Source organism: Malania oleifera, chromosome 11 (assembly GCF_029873635.1).
Source record: "Malania oleifera isolate guangnan ecotype guangnan chromosome 11, ASM2987363v1, whole genome shotgun sequence".
Taxonomy (NCBI): Eukaryota; Viridiplantae; Streptophyta; class Magnoliopsida; order Santalales; family Ximeniaceae; genus Malania; species Malania oleifera.
The window spans coordinates 19,576,089-19,592,401 of NC_080427.1; the positions used below are offsets into that span (position 1 = coordinate 19,576,089).

The 16,313-nt window shown below is 37.0% G+C and overlaps 1 protein-coding gene across 2 annotated transcripts in view; it reads left to right on the plus strand.

The window, feature by feature from the left end:
* Positions 1-11,722, plus strand: part of LOC131168081 (uncharacterized) — a 116,478-nt gene extending 104,756 nt beyond the window's left edge. For both annotated transcript variants that reach the window (XM_058127280.1, XM_058127279.1), the window contains 3 exons: positions 241-325; positions 10,389-10,487; positions 10,861-11,722. In XM_058127280.1, coding sequence (XP_057983263.1) covers positions 241-325; positions 10,389-10,487; positions 10,861-11,094 — 418 coding nt within the window. In that variant the 3' untranslated portion in view covers positions 11,095-11,722. The remainder of the gene's footprint in view (positions 1-240; positions 326-10,388; positions 10,488-10,860) is intronic.
* The last annotated feature ends 4,591 nt before the right edge of the window (positions 11,723-16,313 follow it).

The following is a 16,313-nucleotide window of genomic DNA, read 5'->3' on the forward strand; positions in this document are numbered from 1 at the left end:
TCTTCAGATTTTTTAGCTTGAGAGCTTCTGTTTTTATAGTACATCAAGTCTGTAATGCCATTCTGAGTATTCTTTAATTTTTGCTTCTGAAAATGTTTAATGTTGAGTAATGATTGCCTTCATTTTTTGGAATTGGAGACTGATATTAATGATTTTATGTCCAATTCAAGGACTTCTCTGCTTTAATGACCTTAGCAATGTTCTTGTTTTACTTTACATTTGTTTACCTTTCTATTTCAGATATTTCATTGGTACAAATGCAACGTCAACATTCCGATCAATTGTTTCCAGTTACCCAGGAGAGTTGGTTCTTGTTTCGATACAGGTGGTAGACTACAGAAGCATCATATCTGTTATCATTTTTTGGTGTCAGCTTCTTACAACTATGGTTATGAAATCTTTGTTAATGTGTCTACTGGATAATGTCATTGCTGGTGTTACTTATCCCTGGGTTTCTGTTGCTGTATCCTCTTTGATAGCTCTTCAATCCATTAAAATTGCACCTTAAGACCAAAGGGCAATTTTTTCTATGTAATCATGTTCTGTATCTGATTAATCTGTTGTTGTTTTTTTCTGTTTTGTTAATTTTTCCCTGATAAATAATCATTAAGGGAGGAAGAACATAGGAGGAGGGCAGAACATCCTCTAGGGAAGGATAGAAAATGCAAACAAATTACAGAACTAAGAACAAAGCAAAGACACAATCCTACGCCCAGAAAAACTTTTCAGTTTTGCTGGAAATTTGTATATCACGCTACTTTGCAACAATTAGCAGAATTTGCCCATAAGGATGCTGGAGGAAAAGCAACTCTGTTCCTTAACAGTTGTAGAGACAGAAACTGGCCCTTAAAGATCTGGGCATTCCTCCCCTATCAAATACGGATGCCTCAAGTTTAAGATCTCCTCAAGTGTTATTTTGTTATTATAAAAGAGTTCAACGTGTGAATGAGGGGATTTTTTGAGCCATCGCTTTTGCATCCCATAAAGAACGTTGTTAGCAGTTACTTAGTGTTATTACCATATGTTTGTGAAGATTTATATTATTCTTATAATTGGTGTTGTTTATTGTCTCTCCACGTGCTGTCAGACTGCATGCGTGGAGGAGTGTTAAGGCCTGATACACATTGTTGGCCCTAAACCTAATAGCTTAAGCTTTTAGATAAAGTAGTAATCTAACAGTAGTCAACGTACAAGGGCACTGGGGCAATGAGGCTTTTACCTCATAGGGGTCGAGGTGAGGTGACCTTCAAGGGTTGCTGTAAGGCTCACCTCATGTGTGTTTACCTTGTACTTTTCATTTTCGTTTCCCTCTTTCTATCTCAGCCATCTGATTTGTGTGTGATTATAAGGAAAAGGGTGAGCAATGCAGGATAATGTCTTATTTTATCTTGCAGCTAATATCTCTCTACCCTCAGCGAGTCAACATTCTTTTGAAAAAAAAAAATTTCCCTTCTTTCTCAGCATTTCACGAGACAGGCAGAGCTGCAATCGAAGGCCAACTAGATTCCCAAGTCTAAATCTCAAGCATGGATTGAAGGCCAACTTTCATTCTTTTCTTCTTCTACTTCTTGATTGGCCAAAGCAGCTCTGCTGCTCTCAGTTAGAGCTGTTGTGAGCCCCTTTTATTATTTATTTAATTTTTCTCTCTTTTTTTTAAAAAATTCTGCTACTTTTTTCCCAGAAAATTTCTTCTTTGCTGCTGTTAGTCTTCCTCCTCCTTTTCTTCTTCTTCTGTATGCTGTGCTGCTCTCTCCATCCTCCACTTTTATATTCTTTTTTGTTTTTTGTTGCTGTTTTATTTGAAAATTGTGCTGCATGGTATTAATTTATGTTCTGGTATTCTAAGATTCAAATATGTGCTAATGTGTTTACAAATCAAGAATCCATTTCATCGAGTATTTTACACACATTTGAATAAATGTCTTCCTCATCTTTGTGAGCACACTCCTTTGCCTTGTTCCCAGGCTCCAGGTACCATTTTTTCCTTGTGCCGTTGGCTACTATACTATGTATATAAGCAAAAGTTTGGGAAGTTGGTTTGAAAGCTGATATACTTTATAGTCACTGTATTTCCTTTACTGTGGGTATTGTTAGTCTGCTTATATAGAATATCGAGAAGGCTTACTGAGATATCCAGTTAGGAGTCTTCAATATCTCAAGAGTTCTGTTGGTAGAAGGTTTGATGTACAGGTGTTCTAAGAATTTTGAATTCATAAGATACTTGGATGCAGATTGGGCTGGTTCTATTTAATGTTTTATAAGGTGAAGGTGTAAGGCGAAGCTTTTTCACCCTTAAGAGGTGAGGCATGGGCCTTAAGGCATTAGGGCATAAGCCTTTTGAGAATTTTATTTTTAGATAAACTATGCAAATAAATTGCATATGTTTTACAAATAAAGAAAAAATTAAGAAAATCATGAATATAATGTTTTTTTAAAAAATCAAATATAATTAGCAAACTACTTATTTGCCATTCAAAAGTTGAGAACTTGAATCCATTACGTAAATCATGGAAACAAATAGCAATAACATTACAAAGTTCAAATTACTTACTAGATCTAAGATGCAACTCTTAATTATTTCGGGAAGTTGGAGATTCAAGAGTTATAGAAATTGACTTGTCTTATGACATTCTTTTTTGTATGAACATAGAGCTAAAATTTTCTAGCCAAATCTAACTTGAGAATCACACATGTAATATGTGTAAGCCTCAACTAGAAAGGCACAAAAGTGTGCCTTTTGTCCAAATCATGGTCTTAAAATTTCACAAAATTGTCAAATTTTCCACTTACCATCGAGGTCAAAGTCGCGGCTAATCTCCGTTGAAATTCAAAGAATCATCCGGAATTTATGGAAATCTCAAAACTTTAGTCCAACTTGTTGAAATTTAACCATAGAAGGAAATTTCCTTGGAATTTTAGACGCTAAGTGGAATTTCTATTTTAATTTTTCTTATTTTTATTGAAACAAAAGATAATAACAAGGGATTTTGAAATTATATGAAAAATTAAACTTTCCATCATTTTCTTCAAATTGAAATTGAAATTGAAATCAAAATGGAAATTTCCATCAAAATTTCCGTACTTTTGGAGCTTTGAAATTTTAGTCGAAATCAAAATTTAAGAGCTTGGTACAAATGTGTAAATCTGTAGAATTATTAGATATTTGTCGGAGGCTGATCTTTAGGAGATTTACAACTAACAAATCAGTTGATTTGTTAGCTATTTTTGGTTCCATGATCCTAAGGGATTTGGGTAGCATGTTACTCAATTTTGTAGATAGTTTTTCCTACTTTACCGCTTTCCATTTTAAATAGGATTTTCTATTTTTAGTAGGTTGTAAATATCCCTAGTAATTATATGAGAATTATCATCTATTTAAAGGAAATGTAATCTTCTTCATAAGTTAGTGGAATATTCAGTTTTCTTTTCCACATTTCAACATGATATCAGAGCATCCTCTGTACCCTAATCTTCCCATATAACTAAATATGGTATGGCTGCCAGGAGACACGACTCCATCGCTTCAGTCTCAAACGTCACCACCAATTAGGAAGCCATGGTCTCAGGCAATGGCAGTGACAGTAGACCGAAGAAAGGGAGGCCATGGTGTGACCATTGTGGACGTCCTGGTCACACCAAGGACACTTGATGGAAAATCCACAGTAAACCCGCAGATTGGAAACCTTCCCGCTTTGCCAACGACAGAGAAGGATGGGGAAATTTTGTCTCGGTAGATGAAAACCAACACCACCCAAGCCTAGGAGTGGCAAAACAGGTCCAGACCCGATGGGTCACCCGTGATCCGCCTAGTTAAAATAGTTTGGATTTATGAAAGCCAACCTGTTTAGGGTCAACCCGTGACCCGCTCGTTTATAAATGGGTCAATCCAGGTTCGGGTCGGGTCACTCGGGGGGCGACCCATTTATTAATCTATATATATACACATTTAACCAAAACCCTAATTTCTTACCTGCATGGACACATCCATCCCACTACCCCCTGCTGCTCTACATACTGCACGCAGCACACCGCCTGCACCCCCAGGCCAAGATTTCATCTTCAATCTTTGATTTTTCCTTAGTTCCTCTTCTGGCAGCTGAGCACTAGCACGCTGTTGCCGCAGTCCACAAATCCTTTCGGCCCTTGGGTCTCATTGGTCGCCGCTGCTCTCCTCTCGCTGGTCCCCCTCCCTCTCACTCTTAGTCTCCCTCACCCTTAGTCCCTCTCACGATCTCACATCCATAGTCTCCCTTTCACCAGTCTCACGATCTCACGAATTATTCTCACCCTCAGTCTCCCCCTCCCTCTCAAGTCTCGGCTTCGCTCTCATCTCAAAACTCAATCTCCCTCAGTCCCTCTCTCAGCTTTCTCTGACCTCAGTCTGTCTCTAGAATGGCAATCTCCATCTGCTGACTTGCATTTGTTTTTTTTTTTTTTTTGGTGCATTTTGCAATTTTTTTAAAGATTTTATAAATAAAATAAGAGTAATTTTCTTTAAAAAATAAATTTTAAAATTAAAATATATAATTTTTTAAAATGGGTAACCTGTGACCCGCCCGTTTATTAAACGGGCGGGTCAAGGTTTATATGGATGTAACTCGTTTAACATCGACCAATTTATGACCCAACCCGTTAACAACCCACCCAGACCCGGCCCGCAAACCCGTTTTGCCTCCCCTACCTGAGCCCAATCTCTTCAGCAAGGAGCAATTAGAATTATTGCAGAAAATGTTCAGCCAATCTTCAGCAGCCCCTAGTACTGTGGTTGGTACTGGTTCTTTGGCATACAAAGGTAATTTTTTGAGTGATCTTAATGTTAAAATGGAGAAGCTTGTTCAATGGATTATAGACTTAGGAGCATTGGACCATATGAGTGGAGATGGAAATTTTTTTTCTACTTATAGTCCTTATTATGAAAATTTAACAGTTGGGATAGCAGATGGTTCACTCTCAAAGATGGCTAGTACAGGTTCTGTTAAAATTTAAGAGAAACTAACACTCAACTCAGTTCTATTAGTGCCAAATTTGGATTGCAATTTACTGTCTATTTGTAAACTCACTCGGGATCTCAATTGTGTTACTAAAATTTTCCCAAATATGTGTGAATTTCAAGTCTTGGATTCGGGGAAGATGATTGGCAGTGCTAAGGTGTGTTCGGGGCTCTATCTTCTTGAGGTTAATGATCCTCCTTAAGGAACAACTCACAAATATGATTGTTTAGTGTCTAGAAGTCAAAGTTATTTTTCTATCATTCGTTTTAATAATGATAGTGCAATTATGTTGTGGCACTATAGGTTAGGACATCCAAATTTCTTGTATCTTGAGAAACCCTTTCCTTCATTATTCAATAATAAAAATCCAAATGATTTTCAGTGTGAGATGTGTCAATTTTCAAAACATTGTTTGCAACTCTTATCCCAATCGACCCTACAAAACATCCCAACCCTTTTCAATGATTCATAGTGATGTGTGGGGGCCATCTAAGATCAAGAATATTACTGGATCTCATTGGTTTATATCTTTTATAGTTGATCACACTAGACATACCTGGATATTCCTTATAAAAGAAAAGTCAAAGGCAAGCTAGATTTTCAAAAATTTTAACACCATGATCCAAACATAATTCCAAGAAAAAATGCAGATTGTGAAAACTGATAATGCCAAAGAATATTTCAAATCCATTCTTGATCATTATCTCTTGAGTCAAGGTATAATACACCAAAGTTCCTATGTCGACACTCCTCAGCAAAATGGAATTGCCGATAGAAAAAAATTGGCACCTACTAGATGTTGCCTACTCCCTCATGTTCTCTACACATGTACCGAAACACTTTTGGGGTGAAGTCATTCTCACTGCAGCCTACCTCATAAATAGGATGCCCTCTTGTGTTCTCAAATTCCAAACTCCCTATCAAACTCTACTTCAATCCTTTCCCAATACTCGACTCATCTCCACTATTCCCTTCAAAGTATTCGGGTGCTTAGCATTTGTTCATGTTCATAGTCAACACTGGGGTAAACTTGATCCTAGAGCCCTTAAGTGCATTTTTATTGAGTACTCTCCAAACCAAAAGGGTTCTAAATGTTATTCACCAGCTACTAAAAGATATTATCACTCCATGGATGTCACCTTTTTTAAGCAACAACCATATTGCCCCAAATCTGAAACTCAGGGGGAGATTACACAGGAATTCCAGCTTTAGGATATTGAAGAGTTATCTCATCCTTTTTCTGATTTTGGCCTTTCTCACCTATCACAAATTTCTGAATATATTCCAACTATTGACCCAATTTCTCCTTCACGTCCCTTCTTAGAATCTCCTATGAAACATCAGCATCTGGACACTATTCAACCAACAAAAAATGATGAGTTGATTACCTATTAACGGAGGAGAAGGAACCAAAAGGAGATAGAACAACAAGCATCCCTTAAGCAAATCCAAGAGTCTGATCCGAGCCCTAGATCAAGTGAAAATCCACCAGGTAACTCTAATCTCGAGACTTCCCATAATGAATTAACTAATGATGATAGTGATTGTTTTATTGCTATGAGAAAAGGTGTGAGATCATGCACAAAACACCCAATATACACTTCTGTGTCATATTAGGGGCTGTCATCGAATTTTAGATCTTTTGTTGCCAACCTCGACAAAATCCAGGTTCCTAATAACATACAAGAGGCTCTGGGTACACCTGAATGGAAGTCTGCTGTGTGGGAAGAAATTAGTGCACTAGAAAAGAATGGAACGTGGGAGATCACAAAATTACCAACTAGAAAACGTCCAATAGGTTGCAAATGGATATTCACTGTGAAATACAATGAAGATGGAAGTGTTAATCGGTTCAAAGCTCTATTGGTAGCAAAGGGATTCACTCAATCATATGGATTCAACTACGAAGAGACATTTGCCCCTGCAGCCAAGTTAAATACAGTGCAGGTCCTCTTATCCTTGGCAGCAAATTTAGACTGGCCTCTTCACCAACTAGATGTCTAGAATGTCTTCCTCAATGGAGACCTAGCTAAAGAAGTCTACATGGAAATTCCTCCTGGATTCGAGACACAAGCTACACACAACAAAGTATGCAAACTTAGAAGATCTTTATATAGGCTCAAGCAATCCCCAAGAGCCTAGTTCAAGAGATTCACAAAGGTAGTCAGGAGATATGGCTATTGTCAATGTCAATCAGATCATACACTATTTGTTAAATACTCTCCTGAAGGAAAAAAATTCTATTCTCATTGTATATGTGGACGACATCATTCTAACAGGAGATTATGAGGAGGAAATGAGTAGTCTCAAAAGTCTTCTAGCTAAAGAATTCAAAATCAAGGACCTTGGGAATCTCAAATACTTCCTAGGCATGGAAGTGGCACGGTCAAGGAAGGGAATCTTTGTCTCCCAAAGGAAATATGTTCTAGATCTTTTGAAAGAGACTGGGATGCTCGGATGCAAGCCAGTAGATACTCCTATGGATTCAACAACCAAACTAGGAGCCAAGGAAGACAGTGCACCAATGGATAACGGCAGATTTCAAAGACTAGTTGGAAAACTTATATATTTGTCTCACACCCAACCTAGTATTGGCTTCTCTGTCAGTATGGTGAGTGAATTCATGAACAATCCCAATGAAGAACATATGGAGGCAATTTATAGAATCCTACAATATCTGAAGCTAACACCAGATAAATTTTTGAGAAGAATCAAAGAAGAGATATTGAAGTATTCAGTGATGTAGATTGGGCAGGATCAATACATGATCGAAGGTCAACTTCTGGGTACTGCACATATGTGTGGGGAAACCTAGTTACATGGCGAAGTAAGAAGCAATCAATTGTGTTAATAAGCAGTGCAGAAGCTTAATTCAGGGCAATGGCACACGGCATATGTGAATGAAAATGGCTAAGAAGGCTTCCAAAGGAATTAAAGATTTCAGTGAAGAACCCATGAAGATGTTATGTGACAATCAGTCAGCTATCAGCATTGCAAAGAGCCCAGTGCATCATGATAGAACAAAAACGTGGAGATTGATCGACATTTCATAAAATAAAAAATAGAGGAAGGAATAATCAAGATGTTGTATGTGCCTACATGTCTCCAAACAGCCGATATCCTTACCAAGGCTCTGCCAAGAAAGAATTTTGTTGATCTGAGTTCCAAGCTGGGCCTAATCAATATTTACAGCCCAACTTGAGGGGGAGTGTAGAATTATTAGATATCTGTCAGCCTTTATTAGAGGCTGATCTTTAACATATTCACAGCTAACAAATCAGTTGATTTGTTAACTATTTTTGGTTCCACGATCCTAGGGGATTTGGGTAGCATGTTACCCAATTCTTTAGATAATCTTTCCTATTTTACTGCTTTCCATTTTAAATTGGATATTCTATTTTCAGTAGGTTGTAAATATCCCTAGTAATTAGATGAGAATTATCATCTATTTAAAGGGAACACAATCTTTTTCATAAGTTAGTGGAATATTCAGTTTTCTTTTCCACATTTCAACAAAAACTAAGCAGGTAAAGCGTTAGCCTTTTTAGGATTTGTTATTTTAGATTAAGCCTCAAGGCGTTTTAGGCATGCCTTGCCTTGAGGCAAGCCTCAATTGAGCCTTTTAAAACATTGGTTCTATTAAATATTTCTATTATCAGGTATGATACTTCTATAAGTGGTTATCTTTACCCATGGTGTTGTAAGAAATGGTCTATGGTTTCCAAATCTGCTGAAACTGAGTATTATGCTATGGCTCACATTGTCAGTAATATAATGCGGCTTGGTCTTTTTTGTTCGATTGAGTTTCCTATGACAGATCATTGTGATACTCTCCATACAATTTATGTGGTATTTACATAGTATGTCAAGGGAGGACAAAGCATATCAAGGAAAATTGTAACTTTTGTGAGGGATGCTGTGATGAAGATGATTGTGGTTACTTTTTCATGTCTTAAAATCGGCTTGAAGAAGTGTCTATAGAAGCTTTGTTTAGAAACCCCCTTTATCAGTGCTATACCAAGCTAGGACTGGGTGATACTCACACTCTATCAGGGGAGTGTTTAGAGTGGTGGCTGAACTGGGTTTGTAGGTTTTACCTATACAAGGTATTATGGTTGCACAGAGTGCAATCAACATCTTGATGTGACATAGCCTTTTCTATTTTAGTTGAGAAAGAAGAGAGGAGTCCATCCCAACCATTCAATGAAGAATAAGAGGAGAGAAAATGTCAATGATGTAGGAAGTGCAAGTGGAATGGACATTGCACTTGTTACAGTTGCACCTTTACCAAAACTTCATTTTAATAGTTCTTTGTATTATTAAAAATATAGAGAATATAGTACATAGAAAGTGCTATATTCATGGTTGAATCTATAAATGCAGTTCATTTTTATATAATGTTCTTCATTGCAACATTTTCATAATCTTATTTGTTAAAATCAGTTTGATAATCTCATTATTCTAAAAGCAGCAGGTACATCCTGCTTCTTTTAAGAAGCTAAAATATGGTTGTGTTGAAGTTAGGGGAAAGTTTATTGTTAAATTTTGATTGATTTTGCTTGCCATGTTAAGTTCTGATTGATTTCACATTTACTTTTCTTGTTAGCCAATAGAAGTTCCAATAGAGGGGGTTCCTTGAAATAATACTTTTATTTGAGTCTTTCTGGGATTGGGTCTTATAATAGGAGGTCTAAGAAACACCAATTCAATTAATTCTGCCTTCTCATCGGGATTGGTTGGCATTTGTATATCGTATTCTCTTTTTCATCAAACTCCCATTTTGTATCTGTTCACAGCTCTTTGTTTATGTGGGTGCTACATATGTTTACATAGTTGCTGTCATTTTCATGATTGGTTTGCAGAATTACAACAATTGAGGGTTAAGTGTCTTGTTAAGTTTTGATTGATTTTGCTTTTCTCATGTTAAGTTTTGATTGATTTCACATTTACTTTTCTTGTTAGCAATGGAAGTTGTTTTACTTATAGGAGATTTCCTTGAACTAATACTTTTCTTCGAGTCTTTTTGGGATTAGGTCTTGTAATAGGAGGTCTAGGATGTTTACCAATCTAAGTAATTCTGCTTTCTCATTGCGATTGATTCCTGCTTGAGTATCCTATTCTCTTTTTCATCAAACTCCCATTTTGTAGCTATTCACAGGCTCTTTATTTATGTGGGAGCTACAAATGTTTTACATAGTTGCTGTCATTTTAATTAATGGTTTGCAGTATTGTAGTGATTTTGATTTTTATAAAGTCAATTAAAATCCAATTTTTTTTATAAGTTGATTCCAATTGTTTATTGCATTGCTTTCTTGTAGTTTCATTATTTTTTCCACCTGCTAGACTTATAGTCATGTGACTGTCTCATTGATTTAACCAATATTCTTTTCCAATTAGTGTCCAAACCCTGATTTCAACGAACCAGAACACAGATGGAGGATGGTACAAAGATCATTGGTTGAGGCAGTTGCAGATCTGCTTGCACTTGATGGAAAGGTAATGTGCCAATTCAATCTTCTTTGGCACTTCATTTCTCTGTACTGTACTTTTGAACAGTCGAGCTTCATCATAATATTTGTTTCAAAACACTTTAACAAAGTTTTCGGAGATGCGGTGGGAAAGCTAGATAACAAATGTAAATAAAAAGTTGAATGAGGTTAATCCCGAAAGTAGGTTACCATTTTGATTTACAACATGAATCCGAATGCAGATGGGGTTTGGAGTCCCATTTTAGTAATGTCACTACACATCACATCACACCATGGAGAGTTCTGCATCAATTTCACGTTAAGCCATTCCTTGTTTTCTCTGGAATGATGGAAACAGCTTTAGGTGGCTTGCCTTGTCTACTAACATTCTTGAAACATAGGTCTTTCTGCAATCTGACATAGAAGCAGTTGCTGTGAGAATGAAAGAGCAATTTTTGAATTATGGCAAGAGCAAACTCTCTCTACTGGCGAACCAGGAGAATGCCAGAGCTGATCAAGAAGGATGGCTTAAAGAGAACCCATTTGAAGTACTGTCAGATTGGGAGCAACATGTTGTGGATCGTGGAGCCCCTATGTACAGATTAATGCTATCTAAATCATTGAGTGCCAAATGAAGAGAACTCTTTTGAAGAGAATGGCAAAGTTAGTCAAGAAGGATGGCTTAAAGAGAACCCATTTGAAGTACAATCAGATTGTGATCTGCATGTTATTGATCCTGGAGCCCCTATGTACAGGCTAAAGCTGCTTAGATTATTGAGTACGCAATGGAAGGAGATCATTGTATATTACACCGCAGGTGCTCATCCCAAGCAGTGTCTGTTTCTCCTGGGGGAACCTGCTAGCTATGTTCTGCATTTTTGTGCTATTATCGGTTTAGGAAGGAAATGTGCTCTCTGCGCTGCTTTTGCCATACAAATTACTTGGCATAATTTCTTTACAGCAAGATTACTCCCTTGTGATGAATCATGGATAGTGGAAGCAATAACAAAAGCATGGAGACACATTTTAGTGATACATATATATGATGACAGGTTTTCAATTGTCCAGAGGTCAAGCCCTTTGTTTTTAAACAACTTGAGTGGTTCAGGTTAAGCTCTCTTAGCTTTGGTTTTGAATCGTGTAAATGTGACTGCCTTCATAAAGAAGGTTTTGTGTTTTTTTTTTTTTTTTCCTTAAGATGGGATTGCTGAGACTTTATATGCATTATTGTCGTACAATCTAAATTTAATCTTTTAGGCAAAATGGTATTCTAACATGATACAAGAGCCAGATTGCAAAAAAGTCTTAGGTTCTAGTCCTCTTGTTGGCAACATAGTTTGCTGAATATCACTTTTACATGGGGAGATGATATCATTTCTAGGACGATAACTCACATGTTGGGAGTTGGTCAATGTCATTGCTTTGTTCCATCTGTTATATATTAATCAAGAATGATTTTTCACATTTATGGTTAATGCAGTTAAACGGTTCGCCTAGGCTTTTAACCAAAACCAAACCCAGTTTTTAATTCTTTATTTAAAATCAAAATTTTGTTAACTTTGACTAAATCCCTTAATAAGGCTTACAACAAGTAATCCAGCTAGGCCTGCAAGCAGGCAGTTTCACAAGTGGGGAGGGGAACGGTAGGGAGGTTGGTCTGGGCAATGGCGCTTATGGGCAATGTTGGGGCTAACTTTGCCTTGCATTTTTTATCTGGGACGTCTCCTATGCATTTCTCAGGCTTCCGCTTGCTCTCTCTCCCACTCTTTAACTTCTCAATTCCCATTTCCTATATCAAAATATGGGAGTCTTCCCCTAGTTCCTCACTTTCTATAAAAGCCCTCTTCCCTCGTTTGCTTGATTGATTGTAGGGGCGTAATTAGTTTATTACAGTTCGGTTATGGGCCAAATCGAAAATTAAAATTGAACATTGCGATTTGGTTATGGTTTTTTTTTTTCGGTTTTTGACCGATTTTCTTAATTGTTCAATAATTACTCTTCATAAGAATTGTTAAGAATCTATTAGGCATTTTGATTTCTAAATATTAAATGGACGAATCATGTATTAATATACTAATTAAGCAATTATATTAATTTATATGTAATTTAAATTTAAATTGGTTGTTTCAGTTTTTTGATTCGGTTATATTTTGGAAACTAAAATCGAAACCAAAAATTTACATTTTCCAAGACTGAAACCGAGTCTGAATACCGAAAAGTCAAACTACTTGTGATTTTGGTCCAGTTTTTGATTTTTTGGTAATTTTTATACACTCCCATTTACCAGGAGTTTTTTCTCGTTTTATTATTAAAAATAAATAAAATACCAAATAATACTCTGATTGGGAAAAAATTTCTCAAACTAATGCTCACGTAATCTCGTAACTTGATGCTGTGAGATTTAAACTGATGGGCCGCTGGGAAGGTGACGCGTGGCACGGAGGGAAGAAAATCTCGCAGCTTGGTGCTGCGAGATTTAAACCGAATAGCCAGCAGGAAGGTGACACGTGGCGGAGCGGAGCAAATCTCGGAGCACCAAGCTGCGAGATTTAAAGGAGCTGAGCCTCGTCGTCACCAACGCCGTCAGTTCAAGCCTCTGCAACTCCAACGACAACCCACTCCTCTCGGCAACTCGTAGCAACAATAGCCGCCGCTGCCGCTCTCTGCTCCGTTGCCGCGATCACCAGCACTACCACAACCCCCTGCTCCACTCGCCCAGCCTCCCCTGCGGCAACTTCACCACCTCACCCGATGAACCAACAGATCCGACCATGACACCACACAACTGCAAACAACTTTGGCAACCATCGTCATCGTCATCGTCATCGTCGTCATTATCAACTCCGGATCGCACCAGAAAATCGACACAACCACCACGCATCACCACCTCAAGCAACCTCCCTATCCTTACCCTGCAACACCTCTTGAAGCAGAACCAGTCCTCGCCGCCACCGTCGCCAACACCCCTTGCCGCCATCGTCGCTCACCATCCTTGCCGGCGCCGTTGCCCATGCTGCTCGTATCCTTTTCCATCGCCGTCGCATTCCAGCCTTCTCCCCCTTGCAGCAACCTGTATCTAACTAACCTTCGGCAGCATCCAGGTAAGTTCCCTGCATGACTCGAGAAGGTGACACTGGCTTCTCCCTTTAAGGCTCGCAGCTCCTACCTGCGAGATTTTCTCCCCTTATGTGCCATGCGTCAACTTCCCGTTGGGTACTCTCTTTAAATCTCGCAGCTCTAAGCTGCAAGATTTGGTTCTCTCCTTGCCACGTGTCGTCTTCACAGCGGCCCATCAATTTAAATCTCGCAGCATCAAGCTGCGAGATTACAAGAGCATTACTTTAGGAAAAATTTTCCCAATCAGAGTTTTATTTGATATTTTATTTATTTTTAATAATAAAACGAGAAAAAACTCCATTTATCAGTACTAGACATGTGTTAGCCTATAAATTTCTGTAATTTCCCAGGAAGCAATAGCTAATTTATGACTTACAATGTATTCTTAAGTAGCATTTAAAATTAATCAAAATTTAATAAGTTTTTAATATATATATATATATATATATATTGTTTTTTCAATTCAATTTTACAAAAAAAAAAAACTAAAATCGATTTGAGAAATATTTAAAAATCGCAACTGGAACTAAAAATTGAGCTAAGGCTAATTTTGTTTGGGTTTTCGTGTAGTTTTAAGTTTTTTGGTACATTTTATACACCTCTATATATTACTATGGAGAGGCATGTGCAATGCACATGGCAAATTAGATTTAAATTGTCCATGCCTAGTTCAACACCCAATTAAAAATAATAAAGAATATTTATATCATATTAAATTGAGTCAATTTACTTATATTTCTCTCAAAATAATAAATTTGATTACAAGCAAATTCAAATTGAGAACATCAAATATAATAATGAATAGTGCATGATACATAAATCCTTACAGTGACAGTGTATTGAACCAAAAAAAAGGGGGAGTTGTATTTAATTATTTTAATACATACACTTGTTTTCCGACACTCCTCACTCTTAGTAGGCTTTCCATGAACCCTGCAATTTTATAATTGTGAAATAAATGTAATCTTGAATAAGCTTTTCATTCTTTTTATCTCACGATTTGTTCTTTAGTAAGAAAATAAAAAAGTGAAATCTGCTTGTTTGATTTTGTAGCACTCTCGCATTTTTGCACCCCTATCGGTCTTTAAAAATTGACAAGCTCACCATGTTGTAGAGATGAAAGGACCAACAATAATTAGTAATGGATAATAAATGACATTGAAACCAATTTTTGATTGGTTGAATTCTTCTATCCTAAATTGCTATTGGAGCATATTATTAATTAGTACAATTTAAGCCATAAAATTTTTTTTTATGTTACACTTAATTTTTTGGTTGATTTTTAGTTAAATCTCTCTCTCACGGCAACTCTCTCGTGCTTTGCAATTCAATATAACCCCTATTAAAGTACGTAAGTCACACCCCAACCTTAAATATGCAACATCTCTCTCTTATCCTCACCTAAATCTCTTTCTTAACTATTTTCATAAATCCCTCTCTCAATGAACCCCCTCTCTGATTGGTTGTTCTCTCTTTCTCTCTTATTCATTCATAAAATTTGCTCCAAAATCATCCACCTTCCAAATTAAATTTATGAACCCAAAAATAAATTCAACTTTACTAGTTCTTAACAAACAATAAATGCATAGCAAAGTCTCACCTACTTGCTTTCAGAAGCACTAGTTTTCTTTACTCTATCCTATTTATTTTAGAAACTTCATGGATTCAATTGATCCAATGCATTGAAGAACCTCCAATCAATTCCGAGCACTAGTCAAAGTTTGATTCAATTGTTTCATCAAACAATTGGAAGGCAAGAGTTTGGATCCAATATCAAGTACAAAATAAATCTTTGTTAGCAATGATTTTGAAATTGGTAATTGCAAGTAAAAAAAAATTAAATTTTGATTTTTGGTTTACCAATTTTCGAAATTTCATTTTGAACCATCTTTGAGTCCAATGTAGTCATTTTGGGTCTAAATCTTATATGAGAATATGAATATGGAAATTGATTTGCTTCCAAATTTAAAATATGTAATTTGCAACCAATTTGGCTCAAGAGCTTTACATTTTAAAATCAACATTGAGATTCTTAAAAAGATAAGAAGAAAGAAATTGTGAGCTATTTTGTTAGAATACCATTTGGATAATGACGTCATCATCTGGTGGGCTTGCTTGCGAATCTTGTTGATTTGGGATTGAACTTAGATGGGTTTTGCGGGTGAGTAGAATTAGAGTATAAGCATCCAAAGACTCGCAGATGGCTATATGTAGGTTTGACACTATGCAATCTTTCATAAAGAGACAAACCACCTAAAACATGAGAAGGGGTTCGGTTAATGAGATACGTTGCAGTAAGAATGGCATCCCCCCTGTTGCGACGTCCTGAGCGCGAGGTGCCCCACTAACCTTTTTTCTTGGTGTAGTTAGAACACCTGATTACTACTCAATTAAGACTAGTATTGGTCTACGTGAACCTAAATCGAGATTGGGAGTTTGGTTATGTGAGGGGAAGTGATACAAATCATAGCACAACTTCAAAGGAACTAGTTCAAGTCCAAATTGGGCCGGTTACGCGAGCATGAGTAAGGAAGTTTAAAGTTGTACTCAACGGATTGATTCAAGAGGCATGGACTCAAGCAAATTCGTGGAGACCCATTGAGCATGACCCATATGAACAACAAAGATTCATCAACATGATTCAAGTTCTAGAAGAATCTAGCCAAGGCTAAGCTTAAATTGGCATGTTTAAGAATACTCCTTTTTAGGTCTGATTGTAAGGCTTGCATGCCATTTA